The sequence below is a fragment of the Panthera leo genome, chromosome C2 (assembly GCF_018350215.1).
Source record: "Panthera leo isolate Ple1 chromosome C2, P.leo_Ple1_pat1.1, whole genome shotgun sequence".
NCBI lineage: Eukaryota > Metazoa > Chordata > Mammalia > Carnivora > Felidae > Panthera > Panthera leo.
Window position 1 is genome coordinate 5,423,489 of NC_056687.1, and position 26,982 is coordinate 5,450,470.

Consider the following 26,982-nt stretch of genomic DNA (forward strand, 5'->3'; position numbering starts at 1 on the left):
CTCTGTGTCTAAATTTCCACTTTTTCATGACAACTGTGACATTGGATTAGGGGTGCACCCTACTTCAGCCTGACCTCTTTTAAAAATTATTTTTTAAGTTTTATTTATTTATTTTGGGAGAGAGAGACAGACAGAGAGAGTGCATGAGCAGGGGAGGGGCCGGGCGAGGGAGAGAGAGAATCCCAAGCAGCCTCCGTGCTGTCAGTATGGAGCCTGATATGGGACTCAAACTTATGAACCGTGAGATCATGACCGGAGCCGAAATCAAGAGTCGGACACTTAACCAACTGAGCCCCCCAGGCGCCCCTCAGTATGACCCCATCTTAACTAATTACACCTGTAACGAACCTATTTCCAAATAAGGTCACGTTCTGAGGTCTTGGGGGTTAGGACTTAAGTTCTGAATTTTGGAGGGGACACACGTCGACCCATAACACCGGGGTAGAAGTCTTACCTTAAGGGCCTCCTCCTTTCCCTTATATGTGGCTTTCAACATAGTTTTCTTTGAAGAATCCTTTTTATCAGGCCACCCAGCTGCTCAAGAAATAACTGCTGCTCCTTCCCGCCTGCCTCTGATTACAGCTTGGCCCCCACCCGTCACGTCACAGAACAGACATACCTCAGACCCAAGTGAAGAGTTAGATTATGTTTCAGTCTACATCTGGATTAAGAGAAAGTGATAACCTGAAGGTTACCATAGATTATATATATATATATATTTTTTTTTTTTCTGTTTCCACTTCTGTTTTAGTTAATGCTAATTCAAGTTTCAAACTAAAAGATGTGAGATCCTCATTTAGAGGCTCATCTCGTTTCTAGTGCCATATACTTAGAACTTAGATTTCAATCTTGCGTTTCTTTCTTGGAGGCTGTTAGGAAAACGGCTCAGGACGAAGCTGTTTCATTACACAGTTGGCTGTCAATTGGAGGTGGCAGGCACAGCTGAGAAAAGTTTCATTGTGTTTTACTCTGCCACTTGGCATCTTATTAGAGGGACCATCTGTTCTTTTAATTACTATTAACTCAGTTCAGATTGCAATAGCAAAAGGAAAAAAAGAGGGAAAAAACCCTAAGATATATTTCTGACTAAGTGAAAAATCAGATACGCTTTAAAAAATCTCCCTGAAAATAGTGTCATCCCTACTGAAGATTTAACGGCCTGACTGCATAGGAAAGAGCCAGAAAGCATAATGCAGGAGGAATTAATATCAAAATCCGAAAATATGCTCATTTTCATATAAGAATATATTATGGTTTCTCCTGGAGGGGGGAAATACTGGTTTTTATGTATTATACATGAGGAAGTTTCACGTTGAAACCTAGAAGGAGGTATTTCAGCTTGCTTTCTTGTTGCCCAGGCTTAAGAAGAGACATTCTGTATACACGTGGTGATAGACTGTTTGATCACCCATCTCTCGAACAAATGTTTTCAGCTAGCATAGCTAGGCGCAGCTTGGTGTAATGGAGATGAAAAACTGAGCAAGACAAATCAAGTTTCTGCTACTCTGGTTGGAGGAGAGAAAAGCTAAGCCAACCTGAAATTCACAAAAGGCAGCCTCACGATGTGATAAAATCAAGTCCCATGAGCGTGAGTGATGAGGGGTAAGTTAATGCGGGCTGGCATTGCTGGGAAGTTGATTTAGAAACTGAGGCCAGAAAGATAAGAAGGGGCCAGCCAGGTAGAGATACAGGCTCAGGGCCCTTCAGGTGGAGCGACTAAGAGAACAGGGTGGCTGGTGCATGGTGGCAGAGGGAGAGAGGGGGCGAATGGCTTTTGGAAATATGATCAAAGCCTGAAGCATTGTAGGCCACCGTGAACAATTCGGCCTACTGGGACCTGGTCAACACGAAACCATCTACCCAATCTACTGCGCTGCATGACCATGGATGCTGAGTGGGGAGCAGGCTGAAAGGAGCAGGAATGGAAACAGAGAAGGTGGGGAGCCCCAGACTGGGGTGTTTAGCAGAGACAGGGAAGCGGACCATTCCGGAATTTATTTTAGAAGTCAGAACGGAAGGGCCTTGTATTAGATGAGATACGAGAGGTGAGGAATGGTTAATTTGGAAAACTTCAGAATATGCATCTTATGTTCGGATACTGACAAATATACCGGCAAACATTCCTATTCAAATTACATTCTAATGATTATGGAGGAAGACCTCAAGCTTCCATGAACGTCCCAGTCCACTGCAAGAAGGATTTCTGAGCACAGTGTCTCTATTGCCCTCCCTCTCCCTACAGCCCCTCACTGGGACATAGGAAGCGACTCTGAGAGCCTTGTCCTGTTTCTCTGCACCTGGGTCGTACCCTGTGGTACATACAACCTGTCTCACAGGGGGTTGGGAAACGTTTTGCCTGTGGTGACACAGCTCCAAGTGGCAGAACTGTGACATAAAACTCAGCCATGTTGCTTCCACTTTGATGTTTTCCTGATACATGAGGCTGCTTCACATAAGTTAGCAAATAAATGAACAATTAAATATTATGTTCATGTCCATGTGGGCTCTTCCCTGTCTGGCTCAGGCACGCCGATGGCCCTGGGCAGCTATGTGCATATCTTGTCGACTGACGACTGACCTATCAGAACAGAATAGCAAACGTTACGCTTGCTTTTATAGATCCCCTACGTAATACATGGCTCTCTGCTGGATGACGTCCTTGCGTTAATCTAAACTTCAACACTGGAACAGAGAGGATACTATTCACCATCTGTCTTTAATAGACAAAGTTTAAAGAGGCTGAGTGTCTTGTCTGAGGTCACACAGCTGGAAAGTGACTTGGACAGGTCTGGAATTCAGATCCACTGGATTCGGGACTCCAGCTTTTTTTTTTTTTCTCCTCCACGATGAGAAGTCTTTCCAGGGGGTCAGCTTGTTTTACCTGGTACCAAGGAAAAGATCTTTTAACTTGATTCTTTATAAGAATGAGAAAAAAAAAATGGCTGAGTAGATTGAACACGCAGGTTGGTAAAGGATGCTTGGACATATAAGGTTAATTATTTATGTCCGAGTAATCCGCAAGGATATGTAACAATACATAGGTCTGGTAATAATACACGTTTCCTCCCTGGGTATTATTGGTAGTTACCTTCATGAACGTGAGACGGGTTTCCCGATTACACTTCTCTCTCCCATCCTGTTTTCTCACCTTGTTGCCATGTGTCCAACCCTAAGACTGAAATCTCTTTCGATCGTAAGCGCCCTGAAGACAGGGGCCGTGTCTCCCTCCGTTTGGGACTCCCAAAGCCCAGGAGAGTGCTGGCACGAAGAACGGTGGACCATTCGGCTCCGGTCTTCCTAGAATCAGCTTGTATACATTTTCTTCTGGAGGTCACGTATGCCTGCTTTCTGCAGCTCAGATCTTCAGCTACCCATAGTTGGACCAATGGGTTTCTAGAACTGTTGCTGTTTTAATTTCTGCCTCTGATGCTTTCACATAGAAAGCTCAAGAAGGCATTGTGTCTGAACCTCAGGAGCCGGTGCTGTCTGAGCCTACTCCGCCATTCAGCACAGCAGTAGTGGGAGGAGTGTGGCCGTGGACTTACACCCTGAGTGTTCCTACGACACTCCCAGTTGTGCAGACATCCCATTTTCCTTGCTAGTCTTGTCTCTGGATAGAAATATCCTGCCAGGTGCTGTGCTGAGCTCACGCAACTGGTACCAAACTGTGGGTTTATGTTCACGGTGCTGACGTACAAGCTCATGTCAATAACGTTGGAGAACCGCACCAGCACTTACTCGTGACCCATTAACTCTTAGTTTCTGCCAAGTTGTAACAGCTGGGCTATGTCTGGTTTCTACCTTTCAGCGTACTGAATGCATCACTTTGTGAACGTATTGACGAGGATATTGACGGCAGAGAGAAGTAATGATTCTCAGTTTGCCCGGTTGCAAAGGAAGGAGCAGATAAACCGTTAGAACGAGGGGCTTAAACATCTGGGAACCGGTTAGTGCATGTTGAGAAGTCAAGAGAGCTACTGAGACCTCCCTCTAATAACTCAGCAGCGCCCCTCCATAATTGATGTCCACAGTGGCGACCTGGAATCCAAAACTCATTCACTATTGTTCAGTTGATCGACTGATTCGCGATGCGTTTGACGTGACAAAAAGTATGCGCTGTATTTTAGAAATGTTTTAATCTAGAGCGCTAATAGCTTTCCAAGGGAGAGAAAACTACCTATAAAATTTTGGCTTTGCACAGTTGTATGCTACAGGACAGATGTGAGTAGTAAAAGTGTGTGTGTGTGTGTGTGTGTGTGTGTGTGTGCATGGATGAGACAGAGAGAGAGTTTGTGTGTGTGTGTGTAGTTTATGACATTGGCATTTTGTATCTTGCTGTTGGAATATTTTAATAGAAGCACATTCTTCAATCCCATTTAGGGATGTGAATGAACCATTTATTCTGTATGACCCAGAAGGCTCTGATGACGTAAGGCAGGAAGCGGTGTGCCTTGGCAAGTTAGGGAGCAGTTACGATTTCTTATCACCATGGAGACAAGACATCTGGGGCTCCAGAGACTCTGTGTGCTGCCCCTGAAAATGCCATGCATCTTGGGAGTTCTGACTGTTCCCCAGGACCCTGGGTCTTCAGGGCCTCTCTCTTAGTCAGAGGCTCCTGTTTTTTGTCTTTATTTTGTTTTAAAATGTCGATGGCTTTTGAAACGGGTTTCAATGAGAAATGAGGGGCGAGACGGAGATGGTTGAAATGACGTACGGTAATTAAGTCAATTCCCTCTTCTTGCGAACGTCTCAGGAAGGTTCAAAACAAACAAGGTTCAAGTTCTTCTGAAACAGCACGTCTGAACCGTCTTCTTTAGCATGCTAAGTGAGTTAAAAAAAAAAAAAGTGAGATATTACAGGAGCGAGTGAGTGATTAAATTAAATGTGCCTGGAGAATGGAGCCCTCTCAGGAGTCAGCAGAGTAATGAACGCACACTGCTGTGCGGCCCTTCCGCATTTTCCAGCACTCCTGAGCTGTGCTACCCAGAGTGCTCCCACTTACATTTTACCACCGCTGATGGCCTGCCAATTCTAATGAAAATACCCTGTGTCAGAAAGGCGACGGGATTTATGTACGTTAGCTTTTGGTTCCTCTTTTCTGTCCACGGCTCAGTACTTAAAAGAGGCTCGATATTAAAACATTATGTAAGTATGCAAAATCTATTGCAAGAAAAACGTTTCGGCTATATGCAATGTCTCTTGGCAAGGAATGCTGGTGTGCGATGACATAGGAAAAGTGGTAAAATGTATTTTTAGTTGCTTTCCCTGGGGAGAGGGGAGGATAAGGCAAAAATATCTAGAAAACAGAGCATTTGATTTTCTAGCTATTCTAATACATAGCGTATTGGTGGTGTATTTTAAAATATGTAACTAAATAAAGTTGTTTAAAAAGTGAATTTTTTACTTAAAGATTTCTATACTGTTTTTTCGGTTAATTTGTGTCCTTTCATTTATTTTTATTTTTATTGTTTTAATGTTTATTTATGTTTTGAGAGACAGAGAGAGGCAGAGTGTGAGTGGGGGAGGGGCAGAGAGAGAGGGAGACACAGAATCGGAAACAGGCTCCAGGCTCTGAGCTGTCAGCACAGAGCCCGAACTCATGGGCTGTGAGATCAGGACCTGAGCCGAAGTCGGACGCCCAACCGACTGAGCCACCCGGGTGGCCCCAATTTGTGTCCTTGTAAAAAGCTTATTCTAGATTGGTATTTCTTTCATGATTTTTTTTTCTTACCCACACCCTTTTGAATTGCTCTTTCTTGCGTAAGAAATCATAAGCCATTTTTATTTTATGTGAACAACTGATCGATGGATAAAGTGTAGTCCTTATAAGAAATTAGTGGGCATTATGTTCAGAACTTAAATATTGGAGACTTACAACTATTGAGGTCAAGACTCCTGGTCAATTCTGATTAAAGTAAACCAAAGGAAGTTTCAAATGAACATAGGACAACAAACAATAAAAGAAGGTGATTTTTTGGCATTTTTCGTCTTTTCCCAAAGAAACAAGATCACATTGTCCCCCAAGTAGCCTTGCATCCAGTGGTGGACTATTCCATAGGAGGGTGTAACGGTGGCAGGGGTGGTATCCTCAGTCATTCACCATGGGGGTGCCACAGCTCACTCTGGGGTTTACTGCTTTGCCCTTATTTGGCTTATCATCAGATTATAATTGAACAGTAAAACTGTCTCCAGGTACTTACATTTTCAAAGGGAAAATTATCTCTATCCTTCTTAAAGCAGCACTGACATTTGATCTCTTAATGTAGATGGTTCGGTACAGGTAGAGCTGTACAGACAAACGTCTAGGGATGTAGAGAGTACACCCCCCCCCAATGAAAAGTAGGGATTGATCATTGTTGGGGTAGCAGTTAAGTAACCCCAGAGTTTTCCAAGACACTGATTACAGGAGGAATTGATCTTAGTCTTAGAATCGAGCATCAGGTGTTGGCTGTTATTATGAGCAGGTTAAGACGGTCCTTCCTGGGAAGTCTCCACAAACTTTATATTTTATGTATTATTGATTTATAATCTAACATTTATTATTTTTTTAAGTTTTATTTACTTATTTTTGAGAGAGACAGAGAGAGTGAGTGGGGGAGGGGCAGAGAGAGCAGGAGAGAGAGAGAGAGAGAGAGAGAGAGAGAGAGAGAGAGAATCCCAAGCAGGCTCTGCACTGTCAGCACGGAGCCCGATGTGGGGCTGCAACTCACATGCCCTGAGATCATGACCTGAGCCGAAACTAAGAGTCGGACTCTTAACCGACTGAGCCACCCAGGCGCCCCTATAATCTAACATTTATAATTTATATATTTATTGATTTATAATTTAACATTTGTGTGTTTAATTGAAACACTTCAACCAGAGACAGTTCATACATATAGGAGGTAGAAATTTACTAGAGAAAGTTAATACTCCTTTGATGTGTCACATTCTAAGAGAAACGTGGTCAGCAAGGAAAATCTGCTAAATTAGCTCCACAGCAATTATATGCCGGGTCTGTTGCTCAAAATATAAACATGTGTGGGATGCCCGGGGGGGGGGGGGTTGGGGGGCTCAGTCGGTTAAGCGTCCGACTTAGGCTCGGGTCATGATCTCACAGTTTGTGGGTTCGAGCCCCACATCAGGCTCTATCCTGACAGCTTGGAGCCTGGAGCCTGCTTTGGATTCTGTGTCTCCCTCTCTCTCTGCTCCCCACCCCGCCGCCCGCCCCCACCACTTGAACTCTGTCTCTCTCAAAAATAAATACACATTAAAAAATTATTTAAAAAAAAAGATAAACATTTGACCTAAAAACTTAATTCATGAGATTTGATTTTCTAAGCATATATTTAATGTATAGCATACTTACTAAAAACGCCTAATTTAGGGTAATTGAAAAGTTAAAATAGCTTGGACCCTTAAGGTAACCGACACACTCCTATCATTAGCCTTTGTTTCAGGTTCTTTCAGTTGGGGGGGGGGGGGTTGAAAAAATTCCACGTCTTTGTTTATGTGGTTGGGTTGCTTTTGTTCTATTTTAATTGCGTAATCATTCTCTTCTATTTCAGGATCTAGATTTCTCATCACATCCACGGGAGCCTTGTATATTAAAGATGTACAGAATGAAGATGGGTTGTATAACTACCGCTGTATCACGCGGCATAGATACACCGGGGAGACCAGGCAGAGTAACAGCGCTAGACTGTTTGTATCAGGTAAACACCCATCCAGCCCGTGTTTCCTGTTTCCGTGACACCTTTGTTAGTGCTCTGAGCTAAGTCAACCGAACTTGTAGGACTCAAGACTCAAACAAAGGCTTCCTTTGTTTTTTCTTCCAAAACAGTTTAGCAACCAAAGGTTTGCCAATGCTGAACGCTACAAATATAGGTATTCTGAGTGAAGTCATCTCGAGTTTTCCCAAATTCCACACTCCTTTGAGCCAACATGGCTTCTGTTTTGAAGGGAGCGCCTCCTTGCCCTGGGTGTGTGTGTTCCGTCCAGCAGCACCTTGAGGCTGCCTATGACACAGAGCTCCGAGGGAGAAGAGCGGGGACCCAGGGACACACCTCTTGTTCCCCATATTCCGTCTAACAATATTGGGGACACTGCCCCCATCTCAAGTTAAAGGGCTAGACGCTCCCTCCCGCCTCCTGCCAGGATTATTGTCCAATGGAGGAAACCCGAGTGCAGTTGATTCCACTCTTGTAAATACGCCAGCTTTGTGCCTTCCTTTATGGGATTTATACTTGGAGAAAATATCAGCTGCTTGCATCATCGTCACAACTGGCTCGTCGCTGGCCCACCTGTCCCACAAGTAAGCGATCCGCTCACACGGCGATATGCCAGCTCTTCACGGAGCGGTGTGGAATGGGAGATGTCCCTCTTGGTCCTAGAAATGTAGCGTGGAGTATGTGACATTTGCCCTTGCGGCTTGAGAAGGTAAAACCGTTCCCCGAAGTGACCCTCTTTAACCTATTTGTAGTGATACTTGTTTGAGGGAGAAGTGATGGAAAGCTGTTGACCGTGGGGGTAGTGAAAAACATCTTGCCCGAACACCCCCTTACTGCGCTTCTTCTCTATCTTGGTTCCTGTTGCACGTTCACATCCTTACGATAGCCAGAGACCACGCGCGCTCTCAGGGGCTGTGCAAACACAAGTCAGAATTCAGCCATCTCCCCTCTGCACAGGGAGACATTTTTTCTTTACCTGTTGACATGGAAAAGAGATGTATTTTATCCCTTGTTTCATAGTGCTGTGTTTTTGTCTCTGTAAGGGCAAGACGATCAGTACACTAAAATTACACTGTGTTAAAAAGAAAGAAAACCTGGAAAAAAGCGAATGAGAAAGCGAATGGCATCTGTGATCGTAGTCCACGGTGGCTTTAATGACAGCATGGTGTTTTACTGGCTCACAATATCCTAGGAAAGGTCTTGTGTGCAGTGAGGAGAACATGGTAACAGTATTGGGACAAGAAAGGAGAAGGATGGAGGGGTGGATCTGGGTACAAGATTAAATTGAGTTTTAGCAAGAGAAGCAATACACGTTTCTCCATCCAAAAAAAGTGACTTAAGTGATGAGAATCTGGGAGCCCATCTTTCTTGGAAGAGAAGACTGAAAAAAAATCTGAAAAAAAGAGAAAACCAGCAAAAGGAAGAGAGAGAGAGAGAGAGAGAATCCTGAAAGGTGGAAGTGTTTACCTCTACTCTAAATTATTAAGTACTTATTTTCAAATTCGACTCTCAGGGATCAGGAGGCAGATTTACTTTTCTGAATCCCAAGTTTGTTATTGTTGTTGTTTTGTTTCATTTCATAGAACATTCTGCTGATGCTTTAAACATTGACAGCAGGGCCCATGAGCATTTGGTCACCATGGAAATGAGGGGGTCCATGAGGCTGTCCAGCGAGCATTTGTGACGGGAAGTGAGGCGCTTTTGGGCACAATCTGTGGGGGAATGTCCCACACTAAGACACTGAGAATTTGGGGTTAGAGGTGTAGCTGTGGGGTCAACTGAGTCAAGTGTCATGGAAAGGCACTTGAGAGAGTCTACTGTGTGTAGAACATAACTGTTAGGACTTTTGTCACAGAAACATTAATAACACAGTTGAGGGGGGAAATTGTTAATGCTAGAAAATGAGACCATGAACGCTGAGTGAGGATGACTATTCTAGAAATCTAAGCCCTGGGGGAGCCTGGGTGGCTCAGTCGGTTAAGCATCCGACTCTCAATTTCAGCTCAGGTCATAATCTCACAGTCGTGGGATTGAGCCCTGCATCAGGCTCTGCACTGACGGTATGGAGCCTGCTTGGTATATTCTCTCTCTCTCTTTTTCTCTCTCTTTCTCTCTCTCCCCAAAATAAATAAACTTTTAAAAGATGTTTATTTATTCTGGGGAGAGAGAGAATGTAAGCAGGGGAAGGTCAGAGAGAAATGGAGAGAGAGAGACTTCCAAGGAGATTCTGCAGTGTCAGCACAGAGCCCAATGCAGGGCTCAAACCCACAAACCGTGAGATCATGATCTGAGCCAAAACTGAGAGCCGGACACTTTACCACCTGAGCCACTCGGGGGGCTCCAATAAATATTTCTTTAAAAAAGAAATATTAGCTCTGAAGGAAAAAGAAAAATCAATTTTACTTTAGATTTAAATGCATTTAAAAATGCACACATGGGGTTTGGGTCATGTGGGTAGCAAGGTTTTTAATGATCTCAAACTCACCCTGAAACTAAAACAGACAGACTATGATGACAGAGGAAAAAGCACGTGGACGAGACCTTCGGCGGCACCCAGTGGAACGTGGACATGAGTGGGTGTGGATGAAGTGCGGACAGTAGTAGGGGCACAGGAACAAAGCAGTGTCACAGAAGTGGCAGGAGGCGGGGGGGGGGGGGGGGGGGGGGAAGACCCGCGAGGACTTCACAGTCGCAGATCGGCAAAATAGTCAGCAAATACTTCTCTCCAAAGCAGAGGGCCAGCCCTTGGGTGGGCCCCTGGGGCAATGGGTGTAGGAGTATTCATGGCACTCAGATAGACCTACCCGAGTTCTGAGTTGAAGACGAGTGTGGAAGGACCATGTGGTGATCGCATCACTCAGTGGTAGCCCAGCTCCTTGAAGACCTCATAGGTGTTCATTCAGCAAATACTCCTTTCAGAAGAACAGGAAGTCACCCTGATGGAAACTGCTGGGTTTAGCAGTAAAATGGAGTCAGAGTGACTCAGCATTACTAAAAGCGACAAAGAGAGGAGCCTCAGGGGAAGGCCTGGAGGAAGTCCATCCTCTAAAATACTATAATGGGGTACTCTCTAGACCCTAGTGTCCTTTAAAGATCCCCCAAAAAGGGACCATGGCTCCTTAGAAGAATGGTGGATTGCAGTGTCTGGGACAGGAAATGGATAAGATGAACCTGAAACATTAAGATTGTCAAAACGAGACAGGGGACATCTTCTGAAGGCGTTCTCGTTGGCCCAAAGTGTGATGAGTTGAATTTCAGAAATAACCGATGGCACGTGATTGGCGACCATTAAACATTTTAAAATCTTTTGAGTTCATTACGAATACGCGCACGTACATATATATGCAGTAAAACCTTGGTTTGCAAGCATAATTTGTTCTGGAAACGTGGTTGTAATCCAAAGCACTTGTATCTGAAAGCGAATTTCCCCCTAAGAAGTATTGGAGTCTCAGATGATTCATTCCACAACCCAAAAATATTCATATAAAAATGATTACAGGGCTGTACTATAATACAAAATAATAAAGACAATGTAAAATAGGGGCGCCCAGGTGGCTCCGTCGGTTAAGCGTCTTGACTCTTCATTTCAGGTCAGGTCATGATCTTGTGGTTTGTGAGTTCCGGCTCCTCATCGGGCTCCGTGCAGGTAGCGTGGAGCCTGCTTGGGATGCTCTGTCTCCTTCTCTCTCTGCCCCTTCCCCCCTCATGCTCTCTCTCTCTCTCAAAAATAAATAAATAAACATTAAAAATATATTTTAAAAAAAGGAAATACAAAATATAAAGAAAAATAAACAAATTAACCGACACTTACCCTTGAAAACCTTCATGGCTGGTGTGAGGGAGACAAGAGAGAGGAGGGTTATTGTGTAGGACGACTTTGACTATCAGTAACGGAATCACTGCTGTCTGTTGCCTCAGTGGAGTCTTTTTCCTTTTGTGCAACTTTAACAAGGAACCTATCCAATGACACTTGCTTTTGCTTCCTTTTGAGGATTTCACAGAAATGTGACATTGCATGGTCGTTAAACAGATTCATTGCCTGCACCGCTACAGCCTTGCTTGGGTGGTGCTTTTCTACAAAATCTTGCACCGTTTCCCACATTTTACCCATCTCCCTGATCTCACCTGAACTGAGGGATTCCTCTGCCTTTTTCTCCTCCTCTGCAGACGAGATGCAGACATAGACTTCTTACAAAATCTTGCAATTTTGGCCACTCACATACCTCACTCATACTTCTTGATCATTTCCTTTTTAACTTCCACCGTAATCATCTCCTTCTTGTTCCCCCTTTTCTTTTCAACCTTTGTCTGCATGGGGGCCATCGTATATGCTCACACGCATGTTGACTACAGGACAGTATTAATAAACTTGTTATATGCTGTATTTAATGTAACTGGCAATAAGGCAGCAGAGGAAAGGGTCTATATCTGCAGGCAACCTGAGCTAGAATGAAGCAAAGCATTCCTAGCTTACTCTTGTACGGAAAAGCAAAGGGCTGTCCAGAGGTGCTTTGAAGTGATAAAAAATACACCAGTGCCAGTTGTGGGCATCTTCCAACGTTCTGAAAAATCACTGATTTCTGCCAAGCACTACGGCCTAAAGTCAAGCATCTGAGCATGGGAGACGATCACCCACAATCCTGCAGAGAGAGAGAGAGAGAGAGAGAGAGAGAGAGAAGAAGAAGAAGAAGAAGAAGAAGAAGAAGAAGAAGAAGAAGAAGAAGCAGCAGCAGCAGCAGGAGGAGGAGGAGGAGGAGGAGGAGGAAAGAACCATTGGCTCAGTTGTGATCACGTGACATTCGGCATCACCTACTGCTCGTATTACAAACATCGCTCATTTATCAAGTTAAAGTTTATTAGAAATATTTGCTCATCTTGCAGAATACTTGTAGAACAAGTTACTCACAATCCAAGGTTTTACTGTACTTGCATACTTAAGTTCATATATATACTTGGATACGTGCACCCATATCTATTTAATGACAACAAAAGCAGCAATAGGAATCTCATTGGTCTACACAGAGGAAATTAGGGCATCACCACTTGGTTTTTGTAAGTGGTAGTTTAAAGAGAATCACAATTCTCCTGTCATACCTATGACTACTGTATTTCAAAATGACCAAAGAATCCTAGTTCAGGAAGGATAGTTCTTATCTGCCGAATAATTACATCTACTGAAGTTGAAGGAAATATGACAATTAGAAAATCATTTAAACCCTTAATGAAATAGTCCAGACAAACTTTATTACCTGAACTTGCTGATGAACTTAGCATGACCGAAGATGAGAAAGCCACACATGATATGGGTGCAAAGAAAGAGAGGTTGGGTGGCACATGGGTGGCTCAGTCGGTTAAGCATCTGGCTCTTCACTTGGGCTCAAGTCATGATCTCACAGTTTGTGGGTTCGAGACTCACACCGGGCTCTGTGCAACAGCGTAGAGACTGCTTTGGATTCTCTGTCTCTCTCTCTCCCTCTCATGTGTTTGCTCTCTCGCTCTCTCTCTCTCTCTCAAAATAAATTTAAAACAAAAGAAATAAAGAGACTGAACCTCATCTAATCATATCATTAGAACTAAATTCCAGTTTATGAGGAAGATGGCCACAGAGGAACCCATTGAAAATTCAGAATTTGGGGTTTGCTGCAAAACAGCCCACTGGCTTCTTCAGTAAGTTGAAGACATGAGAGAGAAAAGAAGGAGGACCTTCTTTGGATTAAAAGAGAATCAAGAGACATAGCTGTTAACCATAGAACAATCCAGACTTAATCGGATCAATTGTAAATAATAATAATAGTTAATAATGATGTGTTTTTAGCCCCTTGGGTAAAAATGAATTTGGAATAGATACTAAATGGTACCAAGAGGTTATTATTACTATTGTGTGTTACCGACATTGTGGTTTTATGAGAAAACTTGTGTTTTTATTAGAGAAGCATACTAATGATATGGTGATGACAGACATTCTATGATTTGACTCAGTGTGTCAGCACCAAAAGCAAAGACTATAAAGAAGTAAACAGATAGATGATAAAAAAAATTTTTTGCTGCCTCTTGTGTCTGGGTGATGAATATGTTGGATGCATTATATTATTTTTTTCTAATTTTGTGCGAGTTTGCAAATTTTTGCGATAACTGGTTTTTAACATGTAGATATACAGTTTGAAGACAAGGGGATGAAAATTAAATACGATGCTGTTTGTTTGTACTAATTTTATACATGAGCAAATATCCCTCCAAGAGCCTGTCACAAGGGTTGCTTAAATTGTATACTTAATATACAGAAGAAATGCCCCGCTCCTTTTTTGTAGTTTTATTGAGATTTAATTTACCATCTCTAAACTTCACCCACATTAACTATACAATTCAGTGATTTTAGTAAATACAGAAAGCTGTGCAACCATGGATGTCATCCAATTTTAGAACATTTCCACCACCCAGAAAAATCCCTGGGGCCCATTTGAAGTCAATTCTAATTCCCATCTCCAGCTCCGGGCAACCACTAATCTACTGCCTGTCTCTATAGATTTGTGTTTTCTGTATATTTCGTATAAATTGTATCTTACAATTGTGGCTTTATATCAGGCTTCATTCACGTAGCATGATCTTTTAAGGTCCATCTGTGTTGTAAGATGTATCCGTAGGTCACTCTTTTTTATGGCTAACTAATAGTCCATTGTATGTATATACACATCTCATTTATCCCTTTACTGATGGCCATTTGGGTTGTTTCCACTTATTGGCTGTTATGAATCCTGCCTGAGGATTCTAGTTTTTTCTCTACTTCCACTTGAGCCCTTGTTCTTGTTTGTGGTTTTTTATTAGAGCCATCCTAGTGGGTATGAAGCAGTATAAACACTGTAGTTTTTTTTTTAAATATAATTCTAATGTGTATTACCCCAGTGGCTAATGTTATGGAGCATCTTTCCATGTGCTTATTAGTCATTTGTGTGTCGCCTTTGGTGATTATCTATTCAAATCTTTTGCCCATTTTTTGAGTGAGTTGTTTCTTCTTATCATAGAGATGTCAGGGTTCTTTATATTTTTTGGAGATAAGTCCTTAATCAGAAATACTACTTGCAAATATGTTCTTCTAATAGGTTGCTCCTTATTGTTTTCTTAATGGTATCTTGGAAAATATAAAATATTTTAATTTTCATGATGTTTAATATATTGATTTTTTTTTTTGCCCCTGGTGTTTTTGGTGTTGTATCTAAGAACTCTGCCAGACCCAAGGTCATGAAGATTTGTTTTAGCTCAAACGTTTAGACCTACCACCCACTTTGAGTTAATTTTTGTAGGTGTTGTGAGGTAAGACTTCTAAATTCTTCTTTTTGAAATGGATATCCAATTTTCCCATCCCTTCTTTTTAAAAAGTCATTAGAATTATACAATGCTATCTTAAAATTTCTATCAATGATTAGTTTCAGGATTATAAAATTTAAGTGAAATAATTGGGTATTGCTTTTTTGTGACTAGTGTTAGAAGTGGCAGCTTTTGGAGCGCCTGGGTGGCTCAGTCGGTTAGCCTCCAACTTCGGCTCAGGTCATGATCTCACAGCTTGTGAGTTCAAGCCCCGCGTGAGGATCTGTGCTGACAGCTCAGAGCCTGCAGCCTGCTTCGGATTCTGTGTCTTCCTCTCTCTCTCTCTCTGCTCCTTCCCCACTCACACTCTGTCTCTCAAAAATAAATAAACATTAAAAAATGTAAAAAAGAAAATAAAAAGGAAAGAAAGAAAGGAAAAGAAGTGACACCTCTTGTTTTCTGGGTTGTGAGCTTCTCCTACGGAAAAACTTCTAACCCCGCCTACCAAAGGAGTGACACCTTCTCTGTGTCACCTTCTCCAGCACCAACCCTACATCCCACTCTAAACAGAGCAACAGATTTTATAACTCTGTAGTCCATAAGAAAGTAACTTGCTCTTCAACACTCTTCCAAATCTGTCTGTAACTTCCATCAGGAGGGTATTGAAGTGATAAGGCCTCTGCTGGCAAGGGCTCCTTGCTGTTGTGGGCCTCTTAGGTCTATAATCCCTCTGGAGCCCATACCCAGACAGTGTAGGAAATGTGAGTGTAAGTAATTATGGGCTATGGAATTTTTCAGTTACAGTGGGTGAACCACAGAAGAGTCCTAGAAACTCGGTCGGTCACATATCCTTTACGAGATCATTAGGTTCCCTCATTGTATCCCATGAGAACATTCACGTTGTTCTTATAAAGCTCCAGGGAGGTGAGAAGAGCAGCGGGTTTGTCATGGATTTCATCTCTCATGATTGCAAGGGAAGCAGCTTTAGCTCAGTGGGTCTGCCATTTTCCCATGGTCTATTGGTCGTCCCTGGTGGCTGTGGAATCACAGCACCTTCAAGAGGACATTCCACATGATTCTTGGATACAATAGAGGGTATCCAGCCCTTTGCTTTGGGGGTTACTGCAGGTACATTGAAATAGGCACAGTGCTTTTCTAACTAAGGTGAAGATAAGAAAATTTCAGGAACCAGGAGCCCATATCTGTTCTTTATCCTTACGGAGACCAGTGTGACCACCCATGTGTGTGGTCCAGTGCAAGTTCAGAACAGGAAGAATAAAAGAGCAAGGAGACTTTTATTTTGGGCACCCAAAAGGGGATCTCTATTTTTACATTCTTAATAATATTCCTTGAGAATATCAATTCCTCAAAGCAAGCTTAGACATTGAGCTGGGTGGTTTCCACTGACCCACTTTTTGAGAGTATTTGGTCCCTTTCCTCATTGGGCTCAAGAGTTTATAAAACCAGCTAAACATCATTTGGGAGAACGGGTGAATTAGACACTGTCATAATGTTAAACAACTATTTCTGCTACTGTTCTTTGGAAAGGAGAAGTCTGACATCGTCTGGTTATAGAACAATCTAATTTCTGGCCTGGGCCAACAATTCCGGTAGAAGCTTGCTGATTCTAAAGTTCCTCATTATTTAGTGGGAAATGAAAAGTAGAACCTTTTCTGCTGCCACCTTTTGAAGATTTTGAGCAGAAGAAATGTATATGAATAGGGCTTTTCTTTCTGTTCTTTAATAGAAACTTGAAGGTCTGTCGTCAATAGTATGACGTATAGAATTTAACTTATACGTGAGGTCCTCTGATTCTTTTTTTTTTTTTTTTTTTAACGTTTTATTTATTTTTGAGACAGAGAGAGACAGAGCATGAACGGGGGAGGGGCAGAGAGAGAGGGAGACACAGAATCGGAAGCAGGCTCCAGGCTCCGAGCCATCAGCCCAGAGCCTGACGCGGGGCTCGAACTCACGGACCGCGAGATCGTGACCTGGCTGAAGTCGGACGCTCAACCGACTGAGCCACCCAGGCGCCCCAATGAGGTCCTCTGATTCTAAATGGCCACTTCAACTCATTCACCGCGTCTCATAAGAGTTTTTCTTTCTTCCTCAGACCCAGCGAACTCAGCCCCATCCATACTGGATGGGTTTGATCATCGCAAAGCCATGGCAGGGCAGCGTGTGGAGTTGCCTTGCAAAGCGCTTGGGCATCCTGAGCCAGATTATCGCTGGCTGAAGGACAACATGCCCCTGGAACTTTCTGGAAGGTTTCAGAAGACCGTGACAGGGCTGCTCATTGAGAACACTCGTCCTTCAGACTCAGGCAGCTATGTGTGTGAAGTTTCCAACAGATACGGAACTGCTAAGGTGATAGGCCGCCTGTACGTGAAACGTAAGTTGGAGGGTAGCTTGGAACAGTGATGTTGGCTGCCATTGATGGAGCTCTTGATACAAGATGACTTCCAGGATCTTGCTATAGCCTTCCATTAATCCTGACAACAGTCCTGCTGAGACCAATATTACCCCATTTTGCAGATGAGGAAATGAATGCTCAGACAGATTGCTCACGATTACACAGCTGGGGTGTTTGGATTTAGGATTGGAATTCAGGTTTATCTGAACCTCCAAGCTTTCCATCAGGCCACAGACTATGTATCTGAGATCCCATTACCTAGTTGTTGAATTCACAATGGCCAGCCTGTCTGAACACTGACGGAGGAAGAGGGGCGGGCTTGTGATGTCCCTGCAGGGGATGGTAGTCCGATCACAGTGGGTGTCCTTGGCTGGCTTTCAGATGCTACTTTATGTTCCTGAATGGGGCTATTATCCACAGAAATATGGAGCTCTAAATTATCAAAATATTGGACTTAGACTCATTATTACATATCATTTAATTCAAATATGGTGGGTGTATTTCATCTCTGATTGGTTTGTAGTGACTATCTTGAGAAGGATGCTGAAGGCAGACCCCAGAGGAAGGAGGGGTGTGACCACAGTGAGGAGCACTCTAATCTAGGCAAACACCCTCCATTTTACTCACGCAGAAACCAAATCAATGCGAGTCACATGACCACAATTGAGCGGCAGGGCTTTGGTCAAAGCAAGTGGCCCTGAGATGCCACTAGAACATTCTTTTCATAGTGTATGATTTTATATATTACATACGATAAAATATTTTTTTATCTGATGAACTGACTGATCAAGCTAAGTCATAAGAGTTGGCATTGAAAGGGAGGCATTCTCTTGACCTGGATTTTTCCAACCCCATGCCTATTAGTGCAACTGCCTGTTCCAGGGTCACTCTGGGTGTGGTCTGTTCTAGCACAATACCACCCCAACAGAATATGTTAAATATCCCAGTGACTGCTTGGAACCAGCTGCCCAGGGTGAGTCCTGAGAATATCATGAAAACGTGTTTAGGCTGGGCTTCAGAAGAAATGGAAGATAAGTTCCGCACAGCTCTATTTCTGAAGCTGAAGAAACTTCCAGATGCAATGATGCAGTACTGGAAGGCAAGGAAGAAGTGTCCCCACAGGTTCAAAACCTCCTCTGTGTTAAAACACCTTTCATGGCTCCCCATTTCCTGCTGAATAAGTTTATATTTTAGAGTATTGTCAAAATCATTGTAAGTAAGCCTGTCTGGTGATATTGCCCATGCTTTTGCTTGAAAGAAAACTGACCAACTCCCGTTACATTTAATTTCTTCCTATTCCATGTATAAAGCCATCCCTATCCTGACCACAGGTCACACTCCTCCCTCCACATGGAAGAGGGTTTTCAAATACTTGAAGGTCTAAACTTTCTGTCTTCCTAACCCCAGTGCAGTGCCCTCCCCAGTGACACCCCCTGTCCCAACCATCTCAGGCTGAGCTCTCAGCGTTTATTGCTTTCTCATTTATCAAAATCTACACTTTAGAAGTTATTTGCAGAAAAGTGTTAATTCTGACCGTACTTTGTTGTCACCCTTGTACTCTTTTGCCACATCTGGACAAGTCCTGAAGTGCCCCTCAAATGTTCCCCAACTCCCTCTGACTTCATGACTTCTGTCTTTCTTCTCTAGAAAGAAAGCATTCTCTTGGGTTCTAAATCCAAAGCCCTCTCTTCTCCCGTCTCTTCTCCTCTGGTGCTCTCTTTATTCATAGGGCTCTGGATTCCTCCCCTCTGAGAACAAGCCTGGATCTGCAGCCTTCGCCTGGCTTCCTTCCTGAGTGTTAGACAGCATGTGTCCCAATTTTACATCAGATGTGCCACTGGCATTTCAACACAGCAGCATCGCAAAACAAACTCTCCACCATCTCTGCGTGGTCAATGGCTCTTCTTATTTGAGATGTCTTCCCCACTCCCGAGCCCCCTAAATGCAGGCTTTAAATCCTGGATCCTCCTTAAGCCTTTCCTTTCCGAGTCCAAGTCCTGCCAAGTCCTATAGATTGTAGCTCATGGTGCTTCTTAGCCACCCTCCCCACGCCCCTCCTGTCCTAGATTGAGACTTAACTGCACCTCAACTAGACATTTGGAGTGCTCCCTTACTGACCAATTTCCCCACTCCAGTTTGTGCAATACAGTATGATCAATCAATTCTCCTAAAAATGTGTTTGACTATAAACTCACTTGCAAAAAATTCTCGAATGCTTCCTTTCGTCCCCTCTGACTTAATTCCAAGATCGTGAAGCCTTTTGAAATCTTGTTCCAGATTGCCTTTGGCATTTTTCTCCCATAATTTTCCTACGGAGATTCTGTGTCATGTCCAAAGTGAACAGGCACGCTCTCCTTGTGACAACGGCTATGCTTCATGCCCTAATTCACAAAATGCCCTTTCTTTCCAGCTGGCCTCAGCTCTATTCATCGTTGATATCTAAGGAATTTCCTGATCTTTCTACCGATCCCCTTCCACATGGTATATGTCTCTGATGGACCCTATATCACTTCTTGGCTACTATATTAACTCTTGTATTTGTCTCATCTGCCAAAAGACCGAACTTCTTGGAACCAGAGACTTCGTGGTGTGGTGACAGGAGATGTCAGGAATAATTGGAGTAAAAAATGGTTTTAGCTATTTACTGCTTGAGTGGATTTGGTTCAGTTAATTAATCTCTCTGAACAACCACTTCTTCTTCTGTAAAATGGATATGATAAGACAAAACATGCAGGACTATGGGAAGACTGACTTATATAATGTACAAAAGAAGTGTAATAATTTTATGGCACATGCCAGGTGCACCATGAATATAATTCATCTCTGTCTTACCTGTAGCATTAACCCTACTTTTGGCTTCTATTAGATGTTCAGTAAATGAACTTTCTACATAAGATTGGGTTTGTTTTTGTTTCATTGGTCACAAAGTCTAATATCAACCTATTTTCTTACAGCTGTGTGTTATGGGCCCTGGGTGAGCCACAAAGGGGGGTATGAGCAGGTGTTGTGACTGTGTGAGAATCGTCCAGAGAAACCCGTCAGTGCTACCGTGGGACAAGGCAAATAGGATTTAAATGTTCCAATACCTGTGTCCTTATTGGTGGCCAGAACTTGGCATTTCTTATTGTCAGTGGGTGAATCCCCACACTTACCCAGTGAGAAAGCAGTTTGACCAAATGTTGGTCTGTTTGCCACACAGAGAAAAAAGACCAGAAAAAAAAACCAAAGAGTAAAGAGGGCGCTCCTGAACAAAATGGCGCACTATGGAATAATCCAGAACATAAGAACTGTGTAGCATTGCTTACAACGATGCCTTTGCCTTGTCAGAAGCTCAGGATGTTGTTGAAATGATGTCTATGTATGTGATGTTCTTACCTTCTTTTTTTTCTCTCACCAAAATTTCCAGAGCCACTGAAAGCTACCATCAGCCCCAGGAAAGTTAAAAGCAGCGTGGGTAGCCAGGTTTCCTTGTCCTGCAGCGTGACAGGCAGTGAGGACCAGGAACTCTCCTGGTACCGAAACGGTGAAATCCTCAACCCTGGAAAAAATGTGAGGATCACAGGGATCAACCACGAAAACCTTATAATGGATCACATGGTCAAAAGTGACGGGGGCGCATACCAGTGCTTTGTGCGCAAGGATAAGCTGTCCGCTCAAGACTATGTGCAGGTGGTCCTTGAAGGTCAGTGGGCCTTGTTATAGGGTTCAGCTGCAAAAGAACCCAAACGCAGAGCACTCAGAAGAATGATGAAGCAGTGCTGATAACTCCCAGTGTTAGGATTTCTGTCTGTCTGGCTAGCTAATAACTCGGCCCTGGTTTCTCAGGATACGCCGGGCTAATAAGAGACCAAGTGCTGGTGAAAGTTATAAATGGTAGAAGTACTATAATAAAAGTAACTTCACATAAAGTTAAGTAACATAAATGTCGCCCACTCATGTGTTTAGTTACTTGTCAAGTTACAGACCTCAGAAACGTGGAACATATAGTTTGGTTGACGGCGTGTTAGCCCAGACTGGAGTTTCTCGATGATGCTTTGTTGGAAGAGCCATTTGATGCTATAGGGTGGTTACCAGCATCTCTGGCCTCTGCCCGCTAGATGCTAGCAGCATCCAAGTTGTGACAACCGAAAACACCTCCAGACATTGCCAAATATCCCAGGGTTGGGGGTGGGGAGAGATAAGGAAATAACAGCCCCCAGCTGAGAAGTACAATTTTACGGGCAAAGCGTAGGGCAAAATTTCAGTATAGTACTTGGTGGAAAGAAAAAAAATGGCATCTGGTTGGCACAGTTGTCACTGATCGGGTCCAGATATTCACCAATTTAGGTGAACAGAATTTGTAAGGAATGACCTCGGGTTATTATAGTAGGTTTCAGGTGTGTTGTTTTCTTTTCTTACTGTCCTGCGTACATCTTCAAGGTTATCAATCAGCCAGGGAAAAAAAGCTATCCAGGTAACATTCAAGTGAGACATACATTTGTCACCGGATAATTGAACAAGCTTTTGTCTGCGTATGTGTGTGTGTCTTATTGGAAATTCTGTCTTTACATATAATTTAAAATTCATTTGATGTCAATTGATTAAAATAATGACGTGACTTTCCTATAGTCTAAAGAGAAAAAATATTTACGTATGAACATTAGTTTAAAATATGCCTTGATGCTCTTAGGGGATATTTCTGTTATTGTTTTTTTAACCTTAGCTTATTTTTAAGAAGCGGGCTTAGCAATGAGATTCTTATTTTGATTCGGGCATTTTCTTGCAAACAGTTTTTTTTTTTAAAGCAGAGGCGAAATTGCCAGAAGGCTTGGGACTCCTATTAAATGCCTGACACCGTGTTCCCCGTAATAATTAAGTACAGAAAGTAATCAATTTGTACAGAGCCAGTTTGGTGCTGCTGATGCACTATAGTCCTTACATAGCCACTATTTTTAGATTCTTTGTAGAAGAGGGACAGAGTACCTGTCTAGGCCTAGTTACCTTGGCAACTATCTCGTGTGACTAAGAAAACCTAAAGAGCATATTGATAATCCATAATGATGTCGGAAGATTTCAGGTTATCAGAGAGTGACAGCAAGAAAGATTTCAAAGACACTCAGGTCTCACTGGGAAAATAATGTCTGCTTTCATCTCCAAAAAAGCCTGTCACTTGAATAAAAAAAAAAAAAAAAGGCGGGGCAGAGGAGCATAGCGAGCATTCTCATGGATTTATTTGTCGCGTGTCAGTTTCCATTCAGGACAAGAAGCTTCACTTTATTTTTTCTCTTCTGAGAGATGACAGTATGAATGTAGCAAAAGAGAGCAGAAGTGTAGTTATAAATACATATCTAGTAGCTGCCTTAAAATGGACTCTAACTAGTATCCTTGGCTATAACCTCCTATTATTCCCATTGAAGTAGCTTTAGGTTAATGTCAATTATAAAAACTCACAATACTGTGAGCTGAGAATGACCATTGATATAAACGCAGAATCTGGGAGTATTTTCTAGGAGGCCAAAGAAACTGGGAGTTTCAAAAGAAACTGGAAGTCTGAAGAAACTGAAATCTGACAATTAGAGATTCAAGATCAAACCAGAGTAACTGGAGAACGGAATAATAAAAAAGAATAAGAACAGGTCCTACTTCAGAAAACGATAGAATAGCATGTATCAGATTAACCTGGAAGTAGATAAAAATTATGAACTTGGGGAAAAGCAAAACTGTACGTGGACACTGGAGAAACACGCAAGAGCGGGTGGAAAGGATTTGACCCATGAAAGAAGAGGAAAGGGTTAGGTGATATGTGCACTGATACCACTTTTCCCCTGAGGACAGTCCCCAGGCTTTGTGAGGTAAGAGGGGAAACCTCGAATACTAGAAGAAAAGCAGAAAGCCATAGTTCTATGGGATTGACATACAGAAGGACAAAAGTCTGCAATGTCAAATCACCTGCAGTTGAGGAAGATAAGTTGAAATTCCAGTAAGGAGGGAATTCCTTACATTCCGAACAGTGGGGAGTCCTAAAATGTAAAGATAAACTTCCCTGAAAAACTTACTTGACACCCGGACTGGAAAATGTGGAAGATAATCCCAGTAAAAATTAAAAAGAAAAATAACTAGACATACAAAAAAGAGAAAGTAGGTAGTAGAAATAGACCTTGAGAGAACCCAGATGAATGTTAGACAAAGACTTAAAAACTTCTATTTAAAATATGGTCAATACGTTAGGGTCACCTGGGTGGCTCAGTCGGTTAAGCGTCCAACTCTTGATTTCAGCTCAGGCCATGATCTCACTGTTCCTGGGACTGAGTCCTGTGTTCAGCTCTGTGCTAACAGCATGGAGCCTGCTTGGGATTCTGTCTTTCCCTCTGCCCCTCTGCCCCTCTCCCCCACTCCCCCACTCATTCTGTCTCCTCTCTCTCTCTCAAAATAAGTAAACATCTTAAATAAACAAACAAATAAATAAAATAGGTTCAATAAGGAAAATACGGGCATAATGAATAATTATCTGGGAAAGACCAGAAGAGAAAATGAAAACTATAAAAAGGAACCAGTAGAAATATAAAAATTCAGTGTATTGGCTTTAATGGAAGATTGGAGAAGGAAGAAAGGATCAGTGAATTTGAAGATAAATTAGAATACATTATCCTGTTTGAAGCACAGAGAAAGAAATCTGCAAAGGAAGTGAGCAGCGTCTCAATGACATGGGACATTCATTAGATGGTCTGATCTCCATATAATTAGAAGTCCAGAAAAACAGAAGATTGAGACTGGGGCAGAAAAAAATATTTGAAGAAATAATGGTGACAGTTTTCCCAATTTTGGTATTAAAGTTACAGAGCCAAAAATCAGTAAATCTCAAGTATAAATATAATCACATGCAGACACATTATAAAGAGTCCTGTTGCTGAAAACCAAAGATAAATAAAAAAATCTTATAAATCTGAGAGAGGAGAACTCTTTTCTTTTTTTAATTTTTTTAAACATTTATTCATTTTTGAGAGAGAGAGACAGAGCATGAACAGGGGAGGGGCAGAGAGAGAGAGGGAGACACAGAATCTGAAGCAGGCTCCAGGCTCTGAGCTGTCTGCACAGAACCCGACGTGGGCTTGAACTCACAGACTGAGAGATCATGACCTGAGCTGAAGTCGGACGCTCAACTGACTGAGCCACCCAGGCGCCCCTGAGAGAGGAGAAATCTTAAGTAAAGGGAGATATCAGTACAAATGATGGATGACTTCTCATCAGATATTTTGGAGGACAGAAGACAGTGGAACAACATCTTTGAAATGTTGACAAGGATAAAAAAAAAAAAAATCCCTGTTGACCTAGGTTCCTATATCTGTGAAGAATAGTCTTTAAAAAACAGGGAAAGTAGATATTTTCAATAAACCAAAGCTGGAAGAATGTGATAGCAGAAGTTTTGACACATGAAGTCACTGAAGGCGAAAAGGAAATGACCTAAAATGGAAATTCAGATCTATAGGCATAAGGCCCATTAGAAAAGGCAGGAAATATGTTAGTAAGCATTCAGAATTTTTTTTCTCTTTTAATGTCTTTAAATAATAATTGACAAATTATAAAATTATAACACTGTTTTATAGAGTTTAGGTATAAATAGATGTAATAACACAAAGCACAGAATATAAATGAAATTATTTGTGCTAGGGTTTTTACATTTCACATGAAGTAACGTAATTTTCACTTTTAGTACATGAAATCAAAATTATATAGATGCACACACACATATATTAGACATATGAATATTTATGTGTATATATCTCTACATAAATATGTGTGTGTATATATACATATGTAGTGTGTGTGTATATACATGCATATATACACACACAAATATGTATATCTGTATCTATATCAATATAAAACTGAGTTCGAATTTATCCCATAAACGTACGATTGGCAAAACATAAAATCAAAATTTATGTATGTATAAGGCATCATATTAATAGAATATAGGAGAAAAACCAATTGATGACTTCAGTATATTCAGAAAACACCATTTGACAGGATTCAACATCCATTCAGAATAAAAAATTCTCAGGAAACTAGAAATGTAAGGAACTTCTTTGACCTAATGGCATTTATGAATTTATTTACTTAAATGATTTATTTATTCATACTTAATGGCTGAGGACTAAATATTTTTCCTTTAACATTGGGACTGAGGATGTTCACAAATACCTCTTCTATTCAACACTGTTCCAGAAGTCCTAGGTAGGCATGACTAAAATGCATAAAATTTGGAAAGGAAAAGTCTCAACTGTCTTTAATCACAGACCTTGTTGTTTACATGGAAAATTCCAAGTAATCTATAAAACAATTCCCAGATAAGTTTAGAAACTCAAGATACAAAAACACAATTTTTTTGTGTGTTTATATAGTAGAAACCAACAATTGGAAAATAATATTTTAAAATTTCCATTTATATTAGGATAACACAAAAGATACTTGGGAATAAAATTAACAACAGATGTGAAAGATTTCAACATGTGAAACTATACAACTATACATTGCTAATATAGAATCGTGATGACCTAAAAAACTGGAAAGTATACCATATTTGAGGACTAAAAAGCTAAATATTTTTAAGGTAGCAGTCCTCTGTAAGATAATCAATGTAATCCTAATAAAAATCCCAACAGCGTAGAAAAGTGAAAGTCCGGGGACACCTAGGTGGCTCAGTTGGTTAAGTGTACAACTCTTTATATCGGCTCAAGGCATGATCTGGCAGTCGTGAACTTGAGCCCCATGTTGAGCTCTGCACTGAGCATGAAGCCTGCTTGGGATTCTCTCTCTCCCTCTCTGTCTGCCCCCCCCCCCCTGTCTCTTGCTTTCTTCCTCTCTCAAAATAAATAAATAAGCATTTGAAAAATAAAGAAAAATGGAAGTCCTATAGTCTAAGTTGATTTAAAAGACATGCATGAGAAAGTTAAAGGACTGAGAATTGTGCAATCTTTAAAAAAGAATAAAGTCGGAGGACTCATACTAGCTACATTAAACGATACAGATACATAACTCAATAGAACATACTAGATGGTCTAGAATATGCCCACACACATATATGATAAATTAATTTGCAAGAGAGTCCACAATATTCCAAAGGTAAAGGAAAGTCTTTTTGACAAACAGTACTACACAATGAATGTAATAACAACAACAACAAAAAATGAATATCAATCCCTACCTCACACCTTATACCTTACACAGATTTAATTTGCTCTAAAATATAGACTGGGATATAAAATCCCAAACTATGAAGTCTCTAAAAGGAAACATAGAAGAATTATTCATCGTCTGAATGGTAGGCAAAGCTTTCTTAGGATAAAGAAAGCGGTAAAAGTCAAATACACCATTAAGAAAATAAAAGGCAACTACAAACTGAAAGAAAACATTTTACATATGCAAAAACACACATCTCTTATATATGTGTGTGTGTGTGTGTGTGTGTGTGTGTGTGTGTGTGTATATATATGTATAATGTCTGGCACACATTTTATGTAACTAATATATCTGACAAGTATATTTGACCATTATAAGATACATGATAGATATTTGTTT

General features: G+C 41.6%; 1 protein-coding gene across 1 annotated transcript in view; it reads left to right on the top strand.

The window, feature by feature from the left end:
• DSCAM (DS cell adhesion molecule) overlaps positions 1 to 26,982 on the top strand; it is a 754,840-nt gene that overhangs the window by 437,760 nt on the left and 290,098 nt on the right. Inside the window, exons 5-7 of the mRNA XM_042902977.1 lie at positions 7,548 to 7,694; positions 17,125 to 17,403; positions 20,831 to 21,106. Of these exons, the coding sequence (XP_042758911.1) occupies positions 7,548 to 7,694; positions 17,125 to 17,403; positions 20,831 to 21,106 (702 nt within the window). The remainder of the gene's footprint in view (positions 1 to 7,547; positions 7,695 to 17,124; positions 17,404 to 20,830; positions 21,107 to 26,982) is intronic.